This window comes from Anguilla anguilla, chromosome 13 (genome assembly GCF_013347855.1).
Source record: "Anguilla anguilla isolate fAngAng1 chromosome 13, fAngAng1.pri, whole genome shotgun sequence".
NCBI lineage: Eukaryota > Metazoa > Chordata > Actinopteri > Anguilliformes > Anguillidae > Anguilla > Anguilla anguilla.
The window spans coordinates 21761238-21782213 of record NC_049213.1 but is presented as its reverse complement, the minus strand read 5'-3'; the positions used below and the strand labels follow the sequence as shown (position 1 = coordinate 21782213).

General features: G+C 43.5%; 1 protein-coding gene across 3 annotated transcripts in view; it reads left to right on the top strand.

The window, feature by feature from the left end:
• The window catches only part of LOC118211455 (metabotropic glutamate receptor 7), a 190862-nt gene that overhangs the window by 146172 nt on the left and 23714 nt on the right, over nucleotides 1-20976 (top strand). For all 3 annotated transcript variants that reach the window (XM_035388665.1, XM_035388664.1, XM_035388666.1), the window contains exon 8: nucleotides 13136-14071. In XM_035388665.1, coding sequence (XP_035244556.1) covers nucleotides 13136-14071 — 936 coding nt within the window. The remainder of the gene's footprint in view (nucleotides 1-13135; nucleotides 14072-20976) is intronic.

Here is a 20976-nt window from a genome sequence, read left to right as displayed (position 1 = left end):
CTCAAGGAACTGATTTTCCAGTGTAAAAATCTTTTGTACACTCTGACGCCAGCATCTGACAGCCCGACCATGAAATCTGTACTGATGGCCACCCTGAAACTAAGAAACATTTTTTTACGAATTTAATGTAAATCAAGTGTAATTAATTACATTTTATCGTAGTTGCTTCCAGTCCTTGGAACACGTTCTGTAGCTTGTCACAACCATTCCACCAATTAGCACTGGTAAAATGGACAGTAATTCAAATTATTACAGTAAGATGAACCAGCAAAGTGTACAATAAGTCTGTTACAGTACTTCTAGAGTGTATCTGCATGCAGTTTTTATAGTCTGTAGTTAAGTCATAAATAACTGCTATGCTTACAATAATATGATGTAAATTGTATGTATGGATTTATCCTCTTCAGGTCAAGCGTTCCTTTTAATGACAAGCTCGTTTTAAAGATATTAATGCATGGAACTTTGACTTCAGTCAGCAAAATAATGACAGCAATGTCCTCTCCTGTATAAACAGGACATCTGTCCGAGAACGGTGAAACAGGACAAAGCTGTCATAGCAAAAACAAATATGCTACTAGTACTACTACTGCTATTGCTACAGCTACTGCTACTACTACTACCACCACTACTACTACTACTTATAATAATAATAATAAAAACAATAATAATAATAATAATAATAATAATAATAATAATAATGCATATTAACTCAAATAGCAGGAGGCAAATTGTATAAACCTGTGTATATGCAAATTCATCAGGTTCACACAGTACTCAATATTACCAACTGATGCTGTGCATCTAATTGATGACAGAATGTTCCATAGAGAGAACTCTCCCCGTATGTATCTATCCATGTCTCTGTGCGCATGCACATGTCCATCAGGCTCACTGTTAAAGATAATGGGCTGCTGCTCCTTTCACCTATATGGAGAGGCCGGGTTATGTTCTTGGGCTGAGGCTGACCCTGTGGGAACTCTGGTGAAAGATCAGAGTCTGCAGGCTCGTCCTGCTTAATGAGCTCCTTCCTGCTTTAGGTCCCCACTCACACCTCAGTCTCCCTTACCTAGTCTTCCATCGCAAGATTTTTATTGCAATCCAAGGTCTAATCTAATTTGAAACAATTAAACCTGTTTGTAATTTGCAATACAGGTATTTGGCAGGTGCTTTTAAGCAACGTGAGCGACAGACCTTGCATTTAACACGGTTAGAGAACCGTCACTAGCGACTGGAGATAAAGGTAAAGCTAGCACTAAAATCAATACCGTCACAGAGAGGCGCGCCACGAGACCTGAACAACAGACATTATGTTCTGGGACTAACATTGCTGCGAATGCAAGTTCCCATAGCCTGCCAGGGCGTGCACACCTCCTCCCCACAATGAAAAGACCTGGCTTTGTCCAGCGCCAAAAAAAGAGTGCATTCTGAGATAAGGAGGAGGGGAGAAAAAGCAACAAAATGGAAAATGTTCAAAAGTAGCTTAGCATCATTTAATGAGTGTTTGCTACATCAATAACAAATACATTTTGTTTGCTAAGTTTGAGATTATTAATGATATCATGAGTGCTAATGAAAGAAGTCAGAGTAAAATATCAAGAGAATATCAAGATTGCAACACTACAGTATACATTAAGATGGGAAATAAAATGGAAAAGAACAGACTTTGTCATGTACAACTTAGCACAGAAAATAAAGGGTATTCCTTGATTCTGGCCAGGTTCAATCACATATTCATTCATATATCATTTTTAATGATTTATTGAAATCAGTCAACATTCTCATTCTGAGAGGCAATGTAACAGGCATAAACATTTCATTAATGCCTTCATTTTAAACAATAAGTGGCTTAATCATGTTAGTTGAGGACTGTTTATAAAAAAAAATTAAAAAAAAACATGTATATTTTTTTCTTAAATATTGATTAAAGATTTATTGTGGATACAGTGATTGAAGTGGATTACTTCATTAAAACAGCGACCCATTTAAATAAGTAAGCAATGATTTAAATTGTTATAGAGCCCAGACCCATATTGGCCAGTAAGTTGCCATTTTAAAGTTGTTTCCCTGGAAAACACTTGAGTTTTAATTTGGCAGTCTGCGCAAGGTAAACATGAAACACAGGGCTGCAGGTGTGTCACTGTGTACCGTAGCACAAGCACAGGGGGACATCTTCCCCTTAGCCCTGAGTAGGACTGCACAGTAATACCCCTCTCTTCAGGTACAGGTTCTGGTACAGGTACAGATATGCACCCGCTCAACATGCTCTCCTCTCTGAAGGGCTTATAGGCTGAAAATCCTTTCAAGCCGAATTCCTCGACGTGGCGTTTGAAATGCGCGAGGCTGCCGCAGGCCTCTCCTGTACGTGCGACGAATGAAAAGCGCGCCTTTTGATTACATGGTAACGGTTTCAATCAAATGAGATATAATGGTGGCTTCGGTATAAACACGGAGCTTCACCAAGAATGCCGTTAATTTCCCCAGTGCCTCACGTGCTGCCTCTCACAGCTGTAGTTTTAATTGAAGCTTTGTTTGTTTGCTATATGCCCTAAATACACATAAGAAACAATTAGGAGCAGAGAAGCTCAGAGACATTTCCAGGCAGTGCAGTTCTGCCCTTCGTTGACCAAGGGCGAGGTGCTGTGGGGAAAGCGGCATTGCTTCCCCAGCAGTGGAAAAATGACTCAGAAAGCAGCATTGTGTCAGGGAGGCTTCTTCGCCCACCAGATCTGCGTGCGTGCGTTTGTATGCGTGCATACACGGATATGCGTGCAACTGCTTTTACGTATGCCGTCTTAGCTCACAAGCCAAACCAAAAACTAAGGAAGTTACCACAAGAGACTATGGAAAGTAGGCTGGACCATTTTTGTGACGTTGTGTTTACTGGATTGATAGTTTTCCATTTTCCTATTATACTCATTAGCCTACTGTGATTATGTCAGTATGCACAGTAAAATTAGTTATTAGAATAATATAGACAATAATGATTTATATCCCAGAGAAAGTGCATATCCACCAGGCTGCATCGCCCTACACATCCTTTCAGGGGTACTTTGTATGGAGGATCAGATCCATGTGGTCGGTGTGGTTTCTTTGTTTGTTTGTTTGTTTGTTTGGGAAAATGTCAGCCTCGATAGACAGACAATGCTCACTGTTTATTGACTGTAATTCTTACCACAAGGGTGAGGCCGGGCTTTTTCAAAGGCCTATTAAGGAGTGTGTTCTGAAATCAGAAGGAGAGGAAGAACAAAGGGGACAGGAAGCAGAGGGCCTTGCTTGGCACAGGGCCCACAAACGAGGCTGTGTAACACAACAGCGCTGGAACAGGGGTTATAATTGAGAGGTTGCGGGTTCAAATTCCAAGTGGGGCACTGCCGTTGTACCCTTGAGTGAAAGTGCGTTGCCTGAAATGCTTCCGTAAATATCCAGCTGTGTAAAATGATAAATGTGTGAAAAGGGAGTTACGTGCGTCGCTGTGGAAAAGGGGGTCTGCTAAGCAAGTGAGCAATGCTCAGAGCACTGAGCACTTCCCACAACTCCCCCTGAACACATCATTTGCGCACCAGCTCCTCCACACAGGCAGTAATCCTCAGACCTGAAGGAGTTCTCATTCAGTGGCTGCTTGCATTAGATTGTCGCTTCTGTCTTCTGTTTTATTTTTAAACGTGTTCCCTTCATGAAAGCTAAACACAGGGTGCTTTAATTTCATGTATGCGTCCCTCTATATTAAATCCCTTTTTCCGTACGGGGTATCGGCTCGCGGCGAGAACAGAGAGAAAAAGAGGGGAGAGTGAAACGTGAAGGATGACGACGCTGCAGTGCGCGCTAACGCTTTGTGAATGGACGCGTCTCCAGGCAACCTGCAAAGAGCACACAGGCCCTGCCGGAGCCCGCCTCCCCTTCTCCGCGCTTGAGAAAAAAAATGTGATTTTAGGCGGCTGGCCCGAGAGAGGACGCAGGAACGGGGACGCGGGGACGGGGACGCGGGCGGCGCCTCCTCTGCACTGCGCTGGGGCTACTGTAAACAGCACGCGCTGTGATGACGCGCTCATGCGGCGGTATAAATAATGCACGCGCTTACGCAAACTTGCTCGGCTTGAAAACTTGCAGCCTTCGTAGCCCCGGGCGAGCGCGGGGTCTGCCCACACTGTGAAGGCTCCGAGGCAGCCCTTACCAGGATATACGGCCAATTAATAATGCTCCTTTCCTTCCCCCTGAAGTTTTCATGTGCCAGCATGCCATCCACCGCAGTATCTGCACTGAGACGCTAGGCTAGTTGTGCTTTGGAGATTGGGTTTTCAACCGTAACATCTCAGATTCAGATCCTAGCAGAGACATCGCTGTTGTGCCCCAGGGCATTTTTTTATGATTGGTTTGGTAAAATATAATGCTTTATAAATCAGTGATATGTTGTCCTTGATAGATGTGTCTGCGAAACCAATAATGTAATGTTTTACTTGGGCCTGGGCTTACATGGTGAAGCACTTCTTGTGGAGGATAATGAATATTGCATGTATCTGTAAACCTTTTTATGCATTCTGCCTTACGTAATAAGAACTCCTTATGGAGTTCAGTCCTTATGCATTTAAATCTGACCTTAATTGTTGTTAAGGGCTCTGTTAATTTTTGTTTCATTGCTTACATAAAATATTTAAATTCTCTCAGCATGAGGTAAAAGGACGGTTGCACTCACAGTGTACATTTAACTGGGAATATTAAGAGTAAAATTCAAAAGCACTGGGACAGTGACACAATTTTTGTTGTTTTGGCTCTGTTCTCCAGCACATTGAATCAATGAATATGAGGTTAAAGTGCAGACTGACAGCTTTAATGTGAGGGTATTTACATCCATATCAAGTGATCCCTATAGGAATTACAGCCCATTTAATGCATAGTCCCTCCGTTTTAGTAGAGCAGAAGTAATTGGACAAATTAACATCTGAAATAAAGTCATCATATTTAGTACTTGGTTGCAAATCCTTTGCATTTGATGACTGCAACCCACAGACATCCAGATGCGCGACCTGTCGAAAGTGATGAATAAATAAACAGACATGCAATTCAAAGCATTTACTCCTGTTTGTCTAATGGTAGGCTACATAATCAAGCTTGTTTTCTGCACAAAGGTGCAAACACAACAACATGGTTAAATTGTGCTCATTGTCCAAGATAACGTGTGGGCTGACTGTTATTGTTGAGTTATGTCTGAATGAAGATTCTGGAATGAACTTGGTGGATCGCTACAGTTCTAAATTATTTGAATAAAACAAATACATGGCTTGGTGACAGCCAAGATTTGAATGAGCATATTTTGTTAATGCTTAGAGTAGAGATAAAATTGGTATCACCATAAAACTGATAGACATACATGTATGTTTTGTTTTTCTTGCTCTCTCTTGTCCACACATGAAAGCAAAAGTGTATACATGCCCTCCCCCCACCCACTACCCTCACACAGACATGCACACACACACACACACACACTCTAAAACACACATCCGCTTGCGCCAGGATACTCTTGTCAGAAATGTACATCGATGATCACCGATGGGACTGACCTAGTTCTCCAATTAAGTGTGAGGGGAACCCATGTGCCTTAATCTCCTCCACACAGAAACCCAAATAACTCCCTCAACTCTGAGGACCCAGATTACAGCCTTGTGAAAGGTCAGGGTGAACCTCAGGAGAGTTGACCTTTGAGCGCTGCTTAAGGTCTACTTCCTCTCTGAAAAGCATGACGGGGTCTGTAGATTATGCAGCAGGGCCCAGTGTACGGCACACCAATAATGAGCCCAGGTCCCCCGCAGTGCCGCACGTAATGCGCTACATGTGAAATACCACGTGATTATCGCTGTGCCAGACGTCATCAGTTTGGCTGGAGGAAGCACACAGGAGATAGCGCATTGGCGAACATCGAGCAGGTCGACCCTCATCAAGCATTGAAGTCATGGTCATTATGAACAGAGAGGGAGACAGGGAGGTGCAATAATGAAACCATGCCATCATGGTATTGATTCGTTGAGGAGATGTCTCAGTTCTTAGGATGTCCAACACCGTGCATCACAACATTACAGGCAGCTCAGTTCTCACAGAACCTTCTGGTAGCCTTCTGGATTTAAGCCTCACCCGTGAACCATGTAAAATGTCCTATAAATGTTTCACTTTCACAGATCATGTCAGTTTTATTAAAAGTCTCCTGTAAGATTGGTTTGTGCCACCTGCAGTAATGGAAAGTTTCTGTTGCATTGAAATCTCCTAAAAGCCCCCCGCCCCCCACTCCGCCTGCCCCCGGATACTTTCATCACCCTGTCCTTTTTATAAAGCCTCTTTGCAAATGCAAAAATATCAAGTTCATGAAGAAGAAGTCACAGTATTTTAGTGGGTAATGTGCTCATGAATCAACAGAGGCTCCAGAGAGACATGTGACCGCCTCCATTGCAAATATGTGCTGTAAAAATATCACCATTAGCATGCAAAGCGCATTACTCCCAGTGCCGAGCTGTGAAGTGTTTTCCTCGTCTGCGAGTTACAAAATAAAGGTTGGAATGGGAACATAATTGTGTGGGTTCTGCAACTGGTCATCCTGCAAGTGTGAAAAACTGCCAGCGATGTTTATTTTCTCCTCGCTGCGTACATAGCTTGCATTGTCTGCGCGTGAGGGTCTCGCATTTTTCTGAATATAATTTGCCATGGCAACTCTACATTGTTGTGCAGGAAAGATAGGCTACACCGTCAGTTTGAAAATGACTTCTCTCTCAGCCAATTTCAAGGAAGGTCCACACAATGCAACCAAATTACCTTAATGCATATTTGGGAGAGAAGCAAAATCAAAATCTGAAACGCTAATATGTTTCCCCTTTCTGCGTATTATCTTTTATGTCCGCGAAGCCCTCCCTGATTTTCAGCTTTCTCCCGTCGGCTTTTGTTTGACGATAATTTGGTCGGCGTGTGCGAGTGCGCCGTGTGACCGAGGCTCTCTGCGGGATCTTTAAAGGAAGGGGGCTTGAATAGTGGAGTTAATCACTGTTGCAAAACACCAATAAAAGGGAGCAGCAGAGCAGACAGACTCCCTTTGATTAAATCAGTGGGCGGAGCCGGAGGGAGGGACTGCGAACCGGGTGTCAGCTCTGATGATGGCTGTGCCGTTTGACAGTACAGACACACAGTGTAAGCATTGCGCCTAAATAAGGGCGCTTTAAAAACAAGACAATTTCCCCCTGTGCAAGTCAAAGCACAGAGGGGTGCAGGGGTGTCCGTGGTGCACAGATAAATGTTTGTGGCCCATGAAGCCATTTTTAAGGTGCAGTCTATTTTGTCAACGAGTTTCACTGCGGTTCAGTGAAACTCGTTGACATTTCAAAACTTAAGAAACAACATTTAAGGCCAGGAAGAGGGATTCTGTTTTGTATCCATAGCAACAGGGCAGTTAATCTCATTACAGTTTCCTCACTCTGCTAATGATGAGCTTTGGGAGAGGACTAAAGCTAGACCATGGTGGTGGGCCTACACTGCTTCAGGTAGAGATCAGAACTGAAGTTAATAAACATTCAAAGAAGGTGTTCTCAACTCAGTCTTGCATAAATTGAATACATTTTCATATATTGTGAAAATATGGGCTTTTTAAAATGTGATGAATATATGTCAAGGCTGTGTATTTATATATATATATATATATATATATATATATATATATATATATATAGCAATATGAAAGCAGAAAGAATTAGGATATTTTCCCATACACTGTAAAGTCATTGGAGTCATCAAGTAGGAGTCATTTTCATTTTGTGTGCAGGGAATGTGCCCTCATACAGCCTATACATTCTAGTTAATGAGGGAAAAAAAGAGAAGAAATGAGTTTGGAGGTTAAATTGGGAATTAGCTGATAATGCATGTGTGAAGTGTAAATCAACGGACTATTGTTGGCTGAAGACAGATAGCTTTAAAGCACAAAGTCGGTATTTATACCCACGCCTTAACGGCTCAGATTTAGCATTCATCCAGTAATGTACTGTGGGGACCTGATCCCGTGGCCCTCGGCTCTGGAGACCAGTGATCAAGCCGATTCTGTGGCTCAACTTAAGTCATTGTGGCTTTAGAATACAGGAAGGGGATATTGAAAAATTATGCATGAAACTTACTTGTGGGCTTAGTGATTTAATGTATGTGTTACAGATTATTTCCTCCTGATCCATTTTCTCACTTATTAATCGATTATATAGCGAAACTTCATCCAGCTTCTGGCAGTTCATTTAAATGATTCTGATGAAAGCTGGTGAACATAAGCCCTCCGTGATCAGGGTATTATTATTATTCCACATAAATTACTAATGATTTGGAAGGGTCTTGTGGATTAATAGCATCACAGTTATGGAGGGGGTGGTAGAGTGGTGCTGTGGTAGAGTACAGGGCTTCTGACCAGAAGGCTGGATGATATTTCATGTCCAGGACTGTGGAACTGTCATTGAGCAAAGTTCTTATCCAGGAACACCTCTGGATGGAGAATATTTTAAAATGTACAGTTAGTCGTGAGCCGTGTGGAAATAACACAACTACCACTTTGCAAATCAAATTGAATAGCAGATTTCACAAAAAGGATTTGTCACAATATGCATTACAGAAGACTATGGCCTAAATACCACACAAAAGCAAGCCTAGGGTGACAGTAGGAAGGAAAAAACTTGGTTCTCATACCATTGGTAGTACATAGGACTGAACCAGCCTCAGTAGGGGGAGCAAAACGTCTCTGGCTGGCTCAGGGTATGGGTTCATAGTGACCAAGACAGTCAATCAAACAATTTTTTCAAATTGGTCTGAATTGGTCTATACTACTATATGGAATTTAGAGACGATGGAGGGTGAAGCCAGTCGCTTGTCACTCTGAATGACTGTTACAACTTGCTAAATCGTCCAGAAGAAATTGAAGAGCAAAGTCAGAGAAACTGAGTGAAACTGAGTTGTTTAGCTGCGGTACAGTGTATATGATATGTCACTGTTGGCTGTGTGCTCTCCCGTGCACATGCTCCAGCTAGTTAGAGATTTTCTCCTTTTCTCTAGCTGTAGCTCTCCATCTCACCTCAGTACTGGAGGCACCTCCCGCCCCCTCAGCCTGCACATTCATTAGCTGGCAGTAGCGCAGCTCCAGGTATAAGGATAAGGTATGGATGTCAGGTAGGGGAGGGGAAAAAACTAAAATTCCGATGACTAATGAGTGGGTAGAAAGAAAAATAAAAGTTGGGACTGCATGTATAAGGAGCTCAGTGGCCCTGCCATGACCAGTGATCACTGTATCATTCCAACAAGATCTTTAGACAGAAATAAGGAAGCTGCTACAGCACGATAACTCTGCTCTCCATTACTGAATGCCTTTGCAGTCTCGCTGATAGGTATCACATGTCGAATGTAAATGTAAATAATTGATTTGGGTAAGACGTGCCCCTGGTGAGGAGATCCCTGGTGTATTTGCGAGAGCATGAGGCCGCCTTTCTGCTTGAACGCGGCACTGGAGTTTGATGACACCGTTCGTAAAGCCAGCCCTGCCATTCAGGCTTACCGTGTGTCACGGAGTTGATTTTCGAAAGACTGCATCCTGCGAATCACCTGTACCCAGGGATTTGAAAGGTGGAATTTTTCAGATGTGTGGCGTCAGCCCTTTTCGTGTGTTTTGGGTGACTGTGTGCGCGGTGATTCGGAGCGTAATGAGAACTACGCAGGGGAGGGAGGTGGACAGATGGAGAGGGGAGGGAGAAAGAGAGGGAGGAAACGAGACAGAAATAGGGGGAGAGAGGTACAGAGGGAGAGATAAAAACAGTGAGATGGAGGAGGAGAAAGAAACAGAAAGACACAAAGAGAAAGAATGAGGTAGAGAGAAAAAGAGATGGCGACAGAGAGAAAGAGGGCGAGGGAGAGGGAATTGTAAGGAAAATGACATTTCCCCTTGTTTGTGTACTCCAGGTCCGCAGGCTGCAGATTAAAAGGCTGTGGAAAGCAGTGTTTTTTTTTTGTTCTGGTTCAGGAATGCCTCAGCACGCCCTGCCTTCCTGCCCGCCGTACGCATCATCAGGTGTGATGCGGCTTTTTATCCCGCTCTCCCCAGGTGTCGGTTTGGCATTCTCACACTGCCACAGGGAGTCAGGCGCACCACAGTCCACAGGCTCTGACGCAGGCACTGTTCAGCTGAGGGGAGGGGCTAACACACCAACGCCTTACTTCTGCTCCCTCGTCCTCTGGGTTTCAGTTTGTTAGCATTTGCACGTAGTTGGTCTATGATTGCTGCCAGACTATATATGTGTTCTTGTCAAATATCTGTCAGCCTCAAAGAAGCGAAGATGCAAAATTGAATGAATTTCTCGACGTAGCTTTTAGTTATCTAGCATACAGTAATCAACGCATTTTTTCTTCTGTGAACCATCACCTCTTAAGAGCTTTTATCGCAATCTACACACGGAAGTGATGGCGCTTTATGTATTCACCATGTTTGTATTGGTAAATATATCAAGCACTCTGAGCAAATTCAGCTGTCTCTATGGTGACTGAAGGTATCATAGGTAATGCAAATCCTTTTTAAATCAAGGTTATACACTGCAAAAATATTTAAATCAACACAATATTTGTTCCTGTGCAAAGCACATTTCTCATTTAAAAAGCAGAAATGTTTAACAGTTTGTATAACTGAACTAACAACGTAGACACAGTGAATATGGCCCTCAGTGTTTGGAATAGTGAAGAGCTTGGGCTAATTTTATTTCATTTTAGGATTGTTCCCTGCTATCTAACCCGCATAATAGCCCAGGATGTACTGCATATTAAAATCACCTCATTGCTCATTCTTTAAACTCATTTATGTATGGGTAAATAAAGGGCTTAAATGTTATAGGAATACCACTTATGCACGCTTTGAAGGCTCAGGAGGAAGCTGCATTGAAGCCAGCTTGGTGCAGGTTTAATGAATCAGCTGTGAAATGCATTTTGAAATAAATTAAAGTGCATGGTCCTGCATTACACTGATGCCACGGCACAAAACCATTTCAGAATGAAATGGAGCTTTCTCCACTGTGAAATCAGTTTGTTAAGTTCTGACTACACAAAATAAGTTATGGAATAGCATATGAACCTGCAGGTTTTCAGTGAAGTTATCAATGACTCCTTGGGTCATACAGATAAAGAGTGAATATAATAACATTTCACATTTACCTAAATCTAAATATATGGCCTTGTAGATAATAAATAAAGAGTTTATCAATCATAAAGGTATTTTTAAAATCCCATTCATGTGGTATGTTGCAAGGTTTATGCATTAAAGAGCAACTTTTGCAAAAAAAACAAATACGTATAATTAATCCAACTATTTTTGTATCATGAAATACATACACATCGTGTTCTTTAGGAACAGGTTGTTGATGATGTTTTTTTCACATGCCATAATGTCACCTTGTACTTGCAGGAGGGCAAAGACTGGGGTTGTTGGTGGGTAGTAGGAGTGGGTGCGTGAAGTAGCTTTGCTTACCAGGCTCTGGATGCACATGCATTTGCATGGTGTTCTGGTGTTCTGACCTCAGAGCGTGAGCCGCTGCAGACAAGCACAACCAACTTTACACTTGCATTATTAAAAAAGCAGACAGGGAGCTGATAAAAAATCCCATGCTGCTAAAGTTGCTCTTTATAAGACAAAAAAAATAAATGTGGCATGTCCCAATATTCTACCAAAATGAGCCCTTAATTCTGCATACAAATCCGAGAATTATTTATACATTTATTATTTCACTAAATCAAAAACAATGACTTGCATTTACATGTAAGCATGAGTTAAAATGTGTTGACTGATTCCAGGCCTACAGTGTCTGACATTCCACCTTGATATGAAAGCCTATACTATGTGTAAGTCTGTACACTCATTTTCCTGTCACTGCCATGTCTTTGCTATGCATTCAGCTGGTCCCCTGTGTGTGGAAATAAATCTTGTATTTATTAATTTATGGTGCCCAACAAGGGGCCTAGTGTATCAAAATCCCACCCCAATTTGGAATGGCCAATTGCACAAACCCTACTGCTGATTCCAGAGAGTGTACACATCCACGGTTCACCTGAAAAATGTGCGGTGTCACCAGCTGCTTCTTTTCACACCTCAGATTTACACTCTATCCAATTGAACTCTGCCATTCTCTGGGCGATGTGATAGGCAATTGTGAGTCGCCCTATGGAGCTACTGGCCACTGGTACGCTCTGGGTTTGATCGGAGGCTCATCCATGCACCGCAACGTGGTGCCATCCAGCAGCCTCTTTTACCAGGAACACACATGCCGACCTGTCAGATTAAATACAGCGGTCATCAAAGATGACTTCAGCGAGAACTGAGCCATGGAACTGCTGGCAGCATGCAAGGCCTGTCGAGAATGTGACACGCTTACTTGAATTTAAACTCGAAATGCTCCACAAATTTCCAACTGTGATTTATGCTGGCTGTGTAAAGGGTCTCCCCGTGCTGTATGTCTCTGTAGTTCTGCATGGGGCCAGGGAAGGAGTCTCCAAACTTGACAGGTTGAAAACTGCACACCGGGGCTTAGATGATGACGCCCTATTTAAAATGCTAATATTGTCATTATCAGCAAGCTGTAAAGTGTCACACTGATTTATACTGGTGTTAACTTAGTGCCACTGAACAGTGCCATAAAACCTTTTTTTTGCATAGTCATTTCCAACAATGATGTTTTGGGTATGTTGAGTTAGGGGACTACCATTCCTAATCCTATAAATTTCTCATGGATTCAAGCCTGCTTCAAGCGCAGATTATTCCACTACAGACCAATTTAGGAACAGCCATGGTGATGGACTGCTCAATTATGTTAGCAGACCTGAGAAGATTTGACTCTGAGTACTATGTGTGAGCGCAAAAACATAATTTACCCAGAGCTTCTCTTTATACCCTTGTCCCCTTTTCAACCTAGACAGGTGCAGGTATGGTATTCGGGTTTGCCTCACTTCAGAATTATGGGGAATCTGATTCAAGCACAGATTCATCTGCCATAGACTAATTCAGGACAATAAACCTCCCCCTCTCTGCCTCCTATATTGTGAACTGTATTGTGTGGACGTGGACATATAATTTTGGGGTGCTCACACCTTTTCTATTGTTTTACAGCTGGAGGAACTGCAGTGGCCTAAGGGTGAGCTGGAGGTCCCAAGCTCAGTCTGCAGCCTGCCCTGCAGGACGGGGCAGAGGAAGAAGATGGTGAAAGGCATGCCCTGCTGCTGGCACTGCGAGCTGTGCGACGGGTACCAGTACCAGCACGACGAGACGTCCTGCAAGCTGTGCACCTTCGACATGAGGCCCAACCCCAACAGGACGGGCTGCCAGCCCATCCCCATCGTCAAGCTGGAGTGGCACTCGCCCTGGGCCGTTATCCCGGTCTTCCTGGCCATGCTGGGCATCATCGCCACCATCTGCGTCATGGCCACCTTCATCCGCTACAACGACACGCCTATCGTGCGCGCCTCGGGGCGCGAGCTCAGCTACGTGCTGCTGACGGGCATCTTCCTCTGCTACATCATCACCTTCCTCATGATCGCCAAGCCCGACGTGGCCGTCTGCTCCTTCCGAAGGATCTTCCTGGGCCTGGGGATGTGCATCAGCTATGCGGCGTTGCTCACCAAGACCAACCGCATCTACCGCATCTTCGAGCAGGGCAAGAAGTCCGTCACCGCCCCCCGGCTCATCAGCCCCACCTCCCAGCTGGCCATCACCTCCAGCCTCATCTCCGTGCAGCTGCTGGGGGTCTTCATCTGGTTCGGGGTGGACCCCCCAAACACCATCGTGGACTACGACGAACAGAAGACCATGAACCCCGACCAGGCCCGCGGGGTGCTCAAGTGTGACATCACGGACCTGCAGATCATCTGCTCTCTGGGATACAGTATTCTTCTTATGGTGACGTGTACAGTTTATGCCATCAAGACCCGGGGCGTTCCCGAGAACTTCAATGAGGCCAAGCCAATTGGCTTCACCATGTACACCACCTGCATCGTCTGGCTCGCCTTCATTCCCATCTTCTTTGGCACGGCGCAGTCTGCAGAGAAGGTAGGGGTCACGCGGCAGATCTACACCCTGCCCATGCTCATGAGTCATGTTCTAAAACTGTGATCTGAACGTCTACTGTAGCCATTTGGTCGATTGTGAAAAGCTGTGTATTAACTGGCACCATACAAATATTACGATTGCCTGATTGATGGGGAAATAAATTCCCATAATTCCTTGCATAACGGTATACATATTCAGCACACACACACACACTGAACAGACATGCAAAATCAGAGGTGTCAGACTCAGAAGCCTTAGACGGTCACAGTGTCTGCTAGTCTTTGTTGAATTTCAGTACTTGGACACTTAATGCAAGTCATTGATTGGATAAAGCATCCCACACACTTTGTTTCCAAGGTCCAAACTAGCTGATTAAAAGAGAAAAATTTGCAGACACTGCGACCCTACAGGAGATCAGTTTGGCAGCCCTGGATTAAAGGAATTGATATAGTTGGATGCAGAGCGGTCGAAGGTAATGCCCTATCCTCATGGCTGCCAAAAAACAAAAATCAGACGGATTATTTTGCCAATTGCAAATAAAAGTGCCTCTTTCATCTCAGTTTCCGTTTCCAAGTTGCAGACATGTTTTGTGAGCACCAGTCTGATGCTATATGCAGTTGTTACCCTGGCTTTCATAGCTACCACACACCACCCTTCTGTAATTTCTTACAAATAGTTAGAATGAATATGAATTTGAATACAAAGGAGCGAGAGCCATCTCATCAGCATCTAATCACAAAAAGAATTAGATTTCTGGTTCGGGGTCAAAATCAAAATTAATTCTCCAAAAATGCATTTTTTAATTAATTTATTTTATGCATTTTTTTTGTCCTTTTCAGAAATGATTCATTATCATGAAGATGCTTTCTCATTACTGGTCACCCTATCCGTCAGCAGTACTCTCATCCCACTATTCTTTGTAATTATATTCAGAGGCACTGAACAATACAACACCTGGTCTCTTCACTCTGCCGAAGCCTCCTGTCAGGCTTATTTGGATGGCTGGCCTTAGGATTAAACCCTAAAAAACCTGCTACACGTATTGAAAAAATTAAACACCGACTCTCCAATGAAGGGTATTTTACTATTGGTGGATAATGTATGATTACCACTCTTTTGTCAGAGGAATGTGTTTTGCAGTGATGCAAAGAGCTAAATTACACATTTTAATGCTTTGGTGTTCTTGCCCCTAATTTTAAGAGATCTTAAAATACACTTAAAATACATACACTTATTCACGCCTGCACGCACGCGCACACGCATACGCTCACACTCACACTCAGACAAACGCACACAAACACATTCACACACACAGATTCACACAAAAGGACATGCACACACTGCAGACAACTACCAGAAATTGCAATGAAATAAGGCTGGAATTCCCATTAAAGTAGAACACATCTGCATGGCTGTGGCGGGTTATTGTCCGTTCATTTCTGGAGCTCCAGACTAAAGATGATGCACAGCCGTGGGTAGCACGCTGGCTCATTATGCAGGAAGACACATCTGTAGGAGCGGTGCTGAGGAAAAGCCTGACATCAGCACACTACTCAGCTGAGTGCAACTGTGACACTCTGGCCTTTGGTGCTTGTCATTGCATACCTGGCTAGCGTAGGGCTGAATACTAATGAACGAAAGAGCAGCTCACACAGGTAGCTACTGTGACTGCAGCCTGTTTGTGCAGGATTGGTATTTCAGAGCACAGAAACAGAAATACAGAGCACAGATTCGGACTCTCTCTCTCTCTCTCTCTCAGACACACACACGTGTGGACACTACAGTGGTACAGGAAAACAGATTCAGACGTGCACACCTGCTTGAATAATCACGTGCACGCGCATGCACACACACATATAGGTATGCGCACACCCAACAAGACCACACTAGGCTGACAAAAATAAATTCTCTGCCTTCTTATAAAATTTGCAAACAACAAATGGACATTTACAAAGCCCTGGGACCTGGTGGTTTAGTACAGTATTTTCTTCCTAAAAATACAGTTTTTTCCCTTTATTTTAGATGCATAGTCGATCCAAGGATTTGGAATTGATATTATGGAAAAGAAACGTTTATGAAAATATCGCCTGGACTCTAATCTGCTGTTTTTGGGGTGGCTATGCTGTCTGTCCCTTGAGTTTCAGTGTTGATCGGTCTGTTGTCACCGCTTTTGATTGAAGCAAGACTGTCAGCCAGAGGAAATGAGATTACTTCTATGAAATGCAAATACACAGAAACATTGCTTTGCAGGAACAATATCAAAGTCCTTTTCTAAACCTGCATGATCCCATATATGATGCTGAATTCGTAAATGTTACATGTTTGTGTAACCGGCATTCTTCGCTTGTGGCTAACGGACACGGAGGGCGACACAAATATTTTCCAGGAAAGAATTACAGCGGGAATTCGAATGAATTCACGTGCAGTAGTTTCTGTTTTATTCCGATTTATGCGCAGAGAGAATTATTTTGCCAGGAGTGTATCTCCACACAGGACCATTACCTCTCTCAGTCTCTGCAATACGCAGTGCCAAGCAGAGAACAAAGCTTTATCAAATCGAGCACCTTTGGCACGACGGGCCAAGGATCTGAAGTCGGCGCCCGAGCGCTAGGATTGGCTAGAGCGTGCGCGGGGCTCAGAGGTGATGACTGCAGAGCTCTGATGTGGCAGAACAAGGTTAAGGCTGCGGCCCCGGGCCGGAGCCGCGATCTGAAGGCGGTGTTACGCCTTTCAGGATGAAAAGGCAGGGGAGCGCTGATCAGACCTGACAGCAGGTGTGTCTCTCAGGAGCGAGAGACGTATGCAAATGTGGTTCAGCAAGGTCAGGCTAAAAGGCTCGGAAATTAAATCTGAAGGAACAGTAACACCCCCCCGCCCCCCCCTTATGCGTACTGAATCAGAAGGGGGAAGAAATAATATTTGCAATGCTAATACATATTTTAATGGTGCGTGCATTTTTATGACATCCATTAATGCACGTGTGGGTGTGCATGTGCGTGTGTGTGTGTGTGTGTATTATCGTTCTTTCCACCTTGTCAGACACAGAAAGGAGTTTGGACTCGTGATGGTTTTACCTGGCTCTCCATGTGGGCTGCTCTTCGGCTCCAGCAGCCTGTGAAGAAATCAAACATGTAGCAGCTGCCTATGGAGGGGGGGGGGGGGGCGCGTATAATAACATCACCGCCTAAGTAGGGAACATGACCCGGAGGTCGGGCTGCCGCAGACCCCCCGCCTCGGCGATCCCGCTCACAATATCCGCTCGTTTATATATTTATATACCCGTCTCGTACCTCCCGACACCTCGTGTCCGAGTCACTCAACAAAGACTAATGACTTGGCTATATCTGACCACGCCATTAATCACTCTGGCCCTGCCATACCACCACGGGCCAACATTCTAAAAAGCCAAATTATCCTGCCTCACCGGAGAAGAGCAGCAGAACAGCTGTGAAATTATCATTTCCACTGAATTCTAAGGGGAAAGTACTTCTGACTACTGATCAGTATATCCCAATCACAACATGAAATGCCCATCTTTATTATATTTTTTTTGATCTTGATGCTTGGGGGGGGGGGGGGCGGTTGGCCTGTTTTGTAATATTGGGGGTGTTGTATCCCCCCTATCCCTCCATTAATTATGCCCTTGCCACTGGACCATCTACGAACAAAAGTTGCCCCTAATCCCACATTATGATCATTGGGGGTTTTGTTTTTGCTGAAAAATATTATTGCAGCTGTTCTAGACAGAATATTCGGTTATTATTAAGTTATATAAGTACAGGCTTGCTAGTGTTTTCTTTTCCTTGGCAGACATTCGTGAGAATCAGTAGTGCAGTCCTCAGAAGCCCTCTGAAGTGGGGGACTGCATTTCACATGCAGCTCATGCAGGCAGACAGCAGGCGGATTTGCTAATATGCCATGATATATACAGGCTGCAATGAGGATCCACCAGTGCTGCACTTTCCTGAGGGAAGCAAATGGAGCAGATAACGTGAAAGTATGATCTTGGCCCTTATTGTCAGCATTAAAAAGGGTTCACGGGTCCCGTTTACCCACAGAGAAATGCATCTTCCTTCAGAAGCCTTCAGTCTGAAAGCAGTTAAATCACAAAAGAATGCCTTGAATCTGAAGACCTTATTTTCCAATTCTGGAACCGTAGTTAAATGCCAAACATTGTATTTTTGGGGGAGAAACTAAATCAAAAGAACCCCCATCCCCCCCTCTATGGGATGAGGGGGGATTTGGGATGAGGATCTGCTTTTTGGCATGAAGAAGTGGTGTCATCAGAAGAATGGTTTCTATATATACTGCAGCCAATTCTGTTTTTACTTGTTAGCATGGTAGCAGTATTTTTGTGCTATTTAAATTGAATAATTTGATTTCTATACAAAATGTTTTTGTATGGGGAGTGGAAAAGCATAATAAAGAAAAAATTATTAATTGCCACCTAGTTACCTTATTTAAACTGGCACACTTGTTAACTATACAAAAAAAAAAAAAAAAAGGTCTTTAAATAAAATTCTCCCTCTGACAAGCTCAAGATCCTCTATCACAGGCATTAAGAAACTGACCAATCGGACGCCATGCCTCTCAATTCAGTTCCGAGGCTGAATATTGATGGAGGGAGATAAAGGTTGGGATTAAATCAACATTCATCCTAAATTTGACCAACAATTAAAAGAATGGCTTTTTTTTCTTCAGTCAGTTTGGCGAGCTCACGATCACTAAAACAAACTCACCAAAATGAGTTTGAGAAGAAATGTAATGCCCGCATTTAGTAGTAAGCCAAGTTAAGGACAAATATTGATTGAACACAGACCACAGTCTGGTTCCCCAGTTCTGTCACATTTTCTGTAGTCCTGTAAACAAAGACCGTGTCCTATTTCTCAATCCTCCAAAACAGCACAAACAACCCCTGGAAAATCTGGAGAGGGTTTAAGAAGAGGAATTCTCTCTAGTGAGGGAAAATGTGCTCTGGCCTTGATTTTTCCTGTAGCTGTAATATGCTGTATGCTAAGTAGAGCTATTCCATCCAGCACAGGATAGCCTGCCTGTGTCAGTCATAGTGGGTGTAGAACAGACTGATCACCAGCACCAGTAGCACCAGTCTTTATGCACTGGGAGTCATAGGCAGCTGTGGGTCCCTTTCCTGTGCATTTGGTTTTGCATCAAAGATTCTGCACCCACCACCCACCTCACCCACAGTCATCTGACAAGCTACACAGATGGGAGGAGTTTTTCCCTCCTTTTTTGACACCCTCCTCCCCCAAACTCCTTGTAAATCAGAAACAGCACAGACTTCCCTTGTTTGTCATCATGACAATTTCTATGGCAACTGAGAGAGAGAGAGAGAGAGAGAGATGCATGGAAACAGCAACTGACTTTACACAGATAATGTAAAGGAAGATTTATTTCATGTGATTGTTGCTGCCTTAAAAACCCATCTCTATGAAGACTGTAACTTATGAAACATACTACAGTTGTGTGTAGAATAAGAACACTTTAAAAATGTTGCTCTTGTGAAATTTCTTTAATCTGGTACAGCTAGCCTTTTGTTATTTATTAATTTTATTTTATTTTTTTGGCTCTTATGAGAGCTGTTCCTCCCACCTTGCACCGCCTCATTCAGCTGGTAGGTGGGGCTACTCATGTCCATATGAGACATGAGTAGAACATATGAAATCGACAAATTAGGAATACCTTCTTTAAACATGGACAGTGCAGTGGACCGTGCTCTATGGTCACTGATTTCTACTATTTACTCAGGGTGATTTTATCCCTATAGGAAGCACATAAACTATATTAGAGCTGAATGAACACTGAATAGTCTACTGCATGCCGAGGAGCTTGTTGTCAGTTGCTGTGGTGTGTGGCCAGGTCTGACCTGAGCATGGATATTTAGGATGTTTACGGCTGATCGTCCTCTCTGTCTGCATGGTGGGCGTCTTTAATTTCTCTGTGTGGCCTACTTTCCAGGAGCAGGCTGCAGAAACGCGCAGTCCTATGCTAGGGAATGTTGCAGCTGAGGGGTTCTGACAGCAGGTATTTAGCTGAGGGAGACCTTGAGGCTGGTTTTTCATTATCCGCAGTCAATGCAGACATGCTGGCACACACATTATAAGTGCAGAAATACCATCAGCAGAGCGAGAGGGTCACGAATCCCCCGATTCCCCTGCCATGTGTGGCATCGCTCGGTAACGTGGAAACCATGACAAACCCCTCATTTAGGAACTTGCAGGCTGCTCCAGCTGACCCCCTCACCCCCCCCCCCCCCCCCCCCCCCACACCTCAGTGCTCAGACAAGAGGGGAGTATGACTCTCAGACTATGACCTTCCACCCATGGGCCGTGGGACTGTTGCAAAACATCTGTATCATACTCCTTTGGAAACTGAATTGGCTTTATTATTATTATTATTATTATTATTATTATTATTATTATTATTATTATTATCATCATCCCAATTGTTATGATACTGATAAATCGTCAAGAGCCTGAATTTCCAAACATACCCGTTTAGAACCTCACAGACATTATCCAAAACTTTCTGTTAAATGAGAAATTTTAATTTTCATAGACACAGTTTGAAAAATCCACCAACATCAACCTCCAAAACCGTGCTTTGCAGAAAAAAAATAACTTAACAATAACATGAGTAGAAGTTAAGCATCGGTGCTTATAGAATCCAGGCCATTGTTTTTACCAGGCTAATTGTACAGTATTTACAACAATACCTTACTACGCACAGTTAAGTACGCACTATTGGATGCACTAAAATTAAGTAGATTCAGATAATTGCTCAGACTCAGGCTTGGACGCCATCTAATTACAATGCATGCAGCCATGTTTTTATTGCTTTACATATTTTATTGGACCCAAGATGCACATCGCTATTAGGGGCATGGG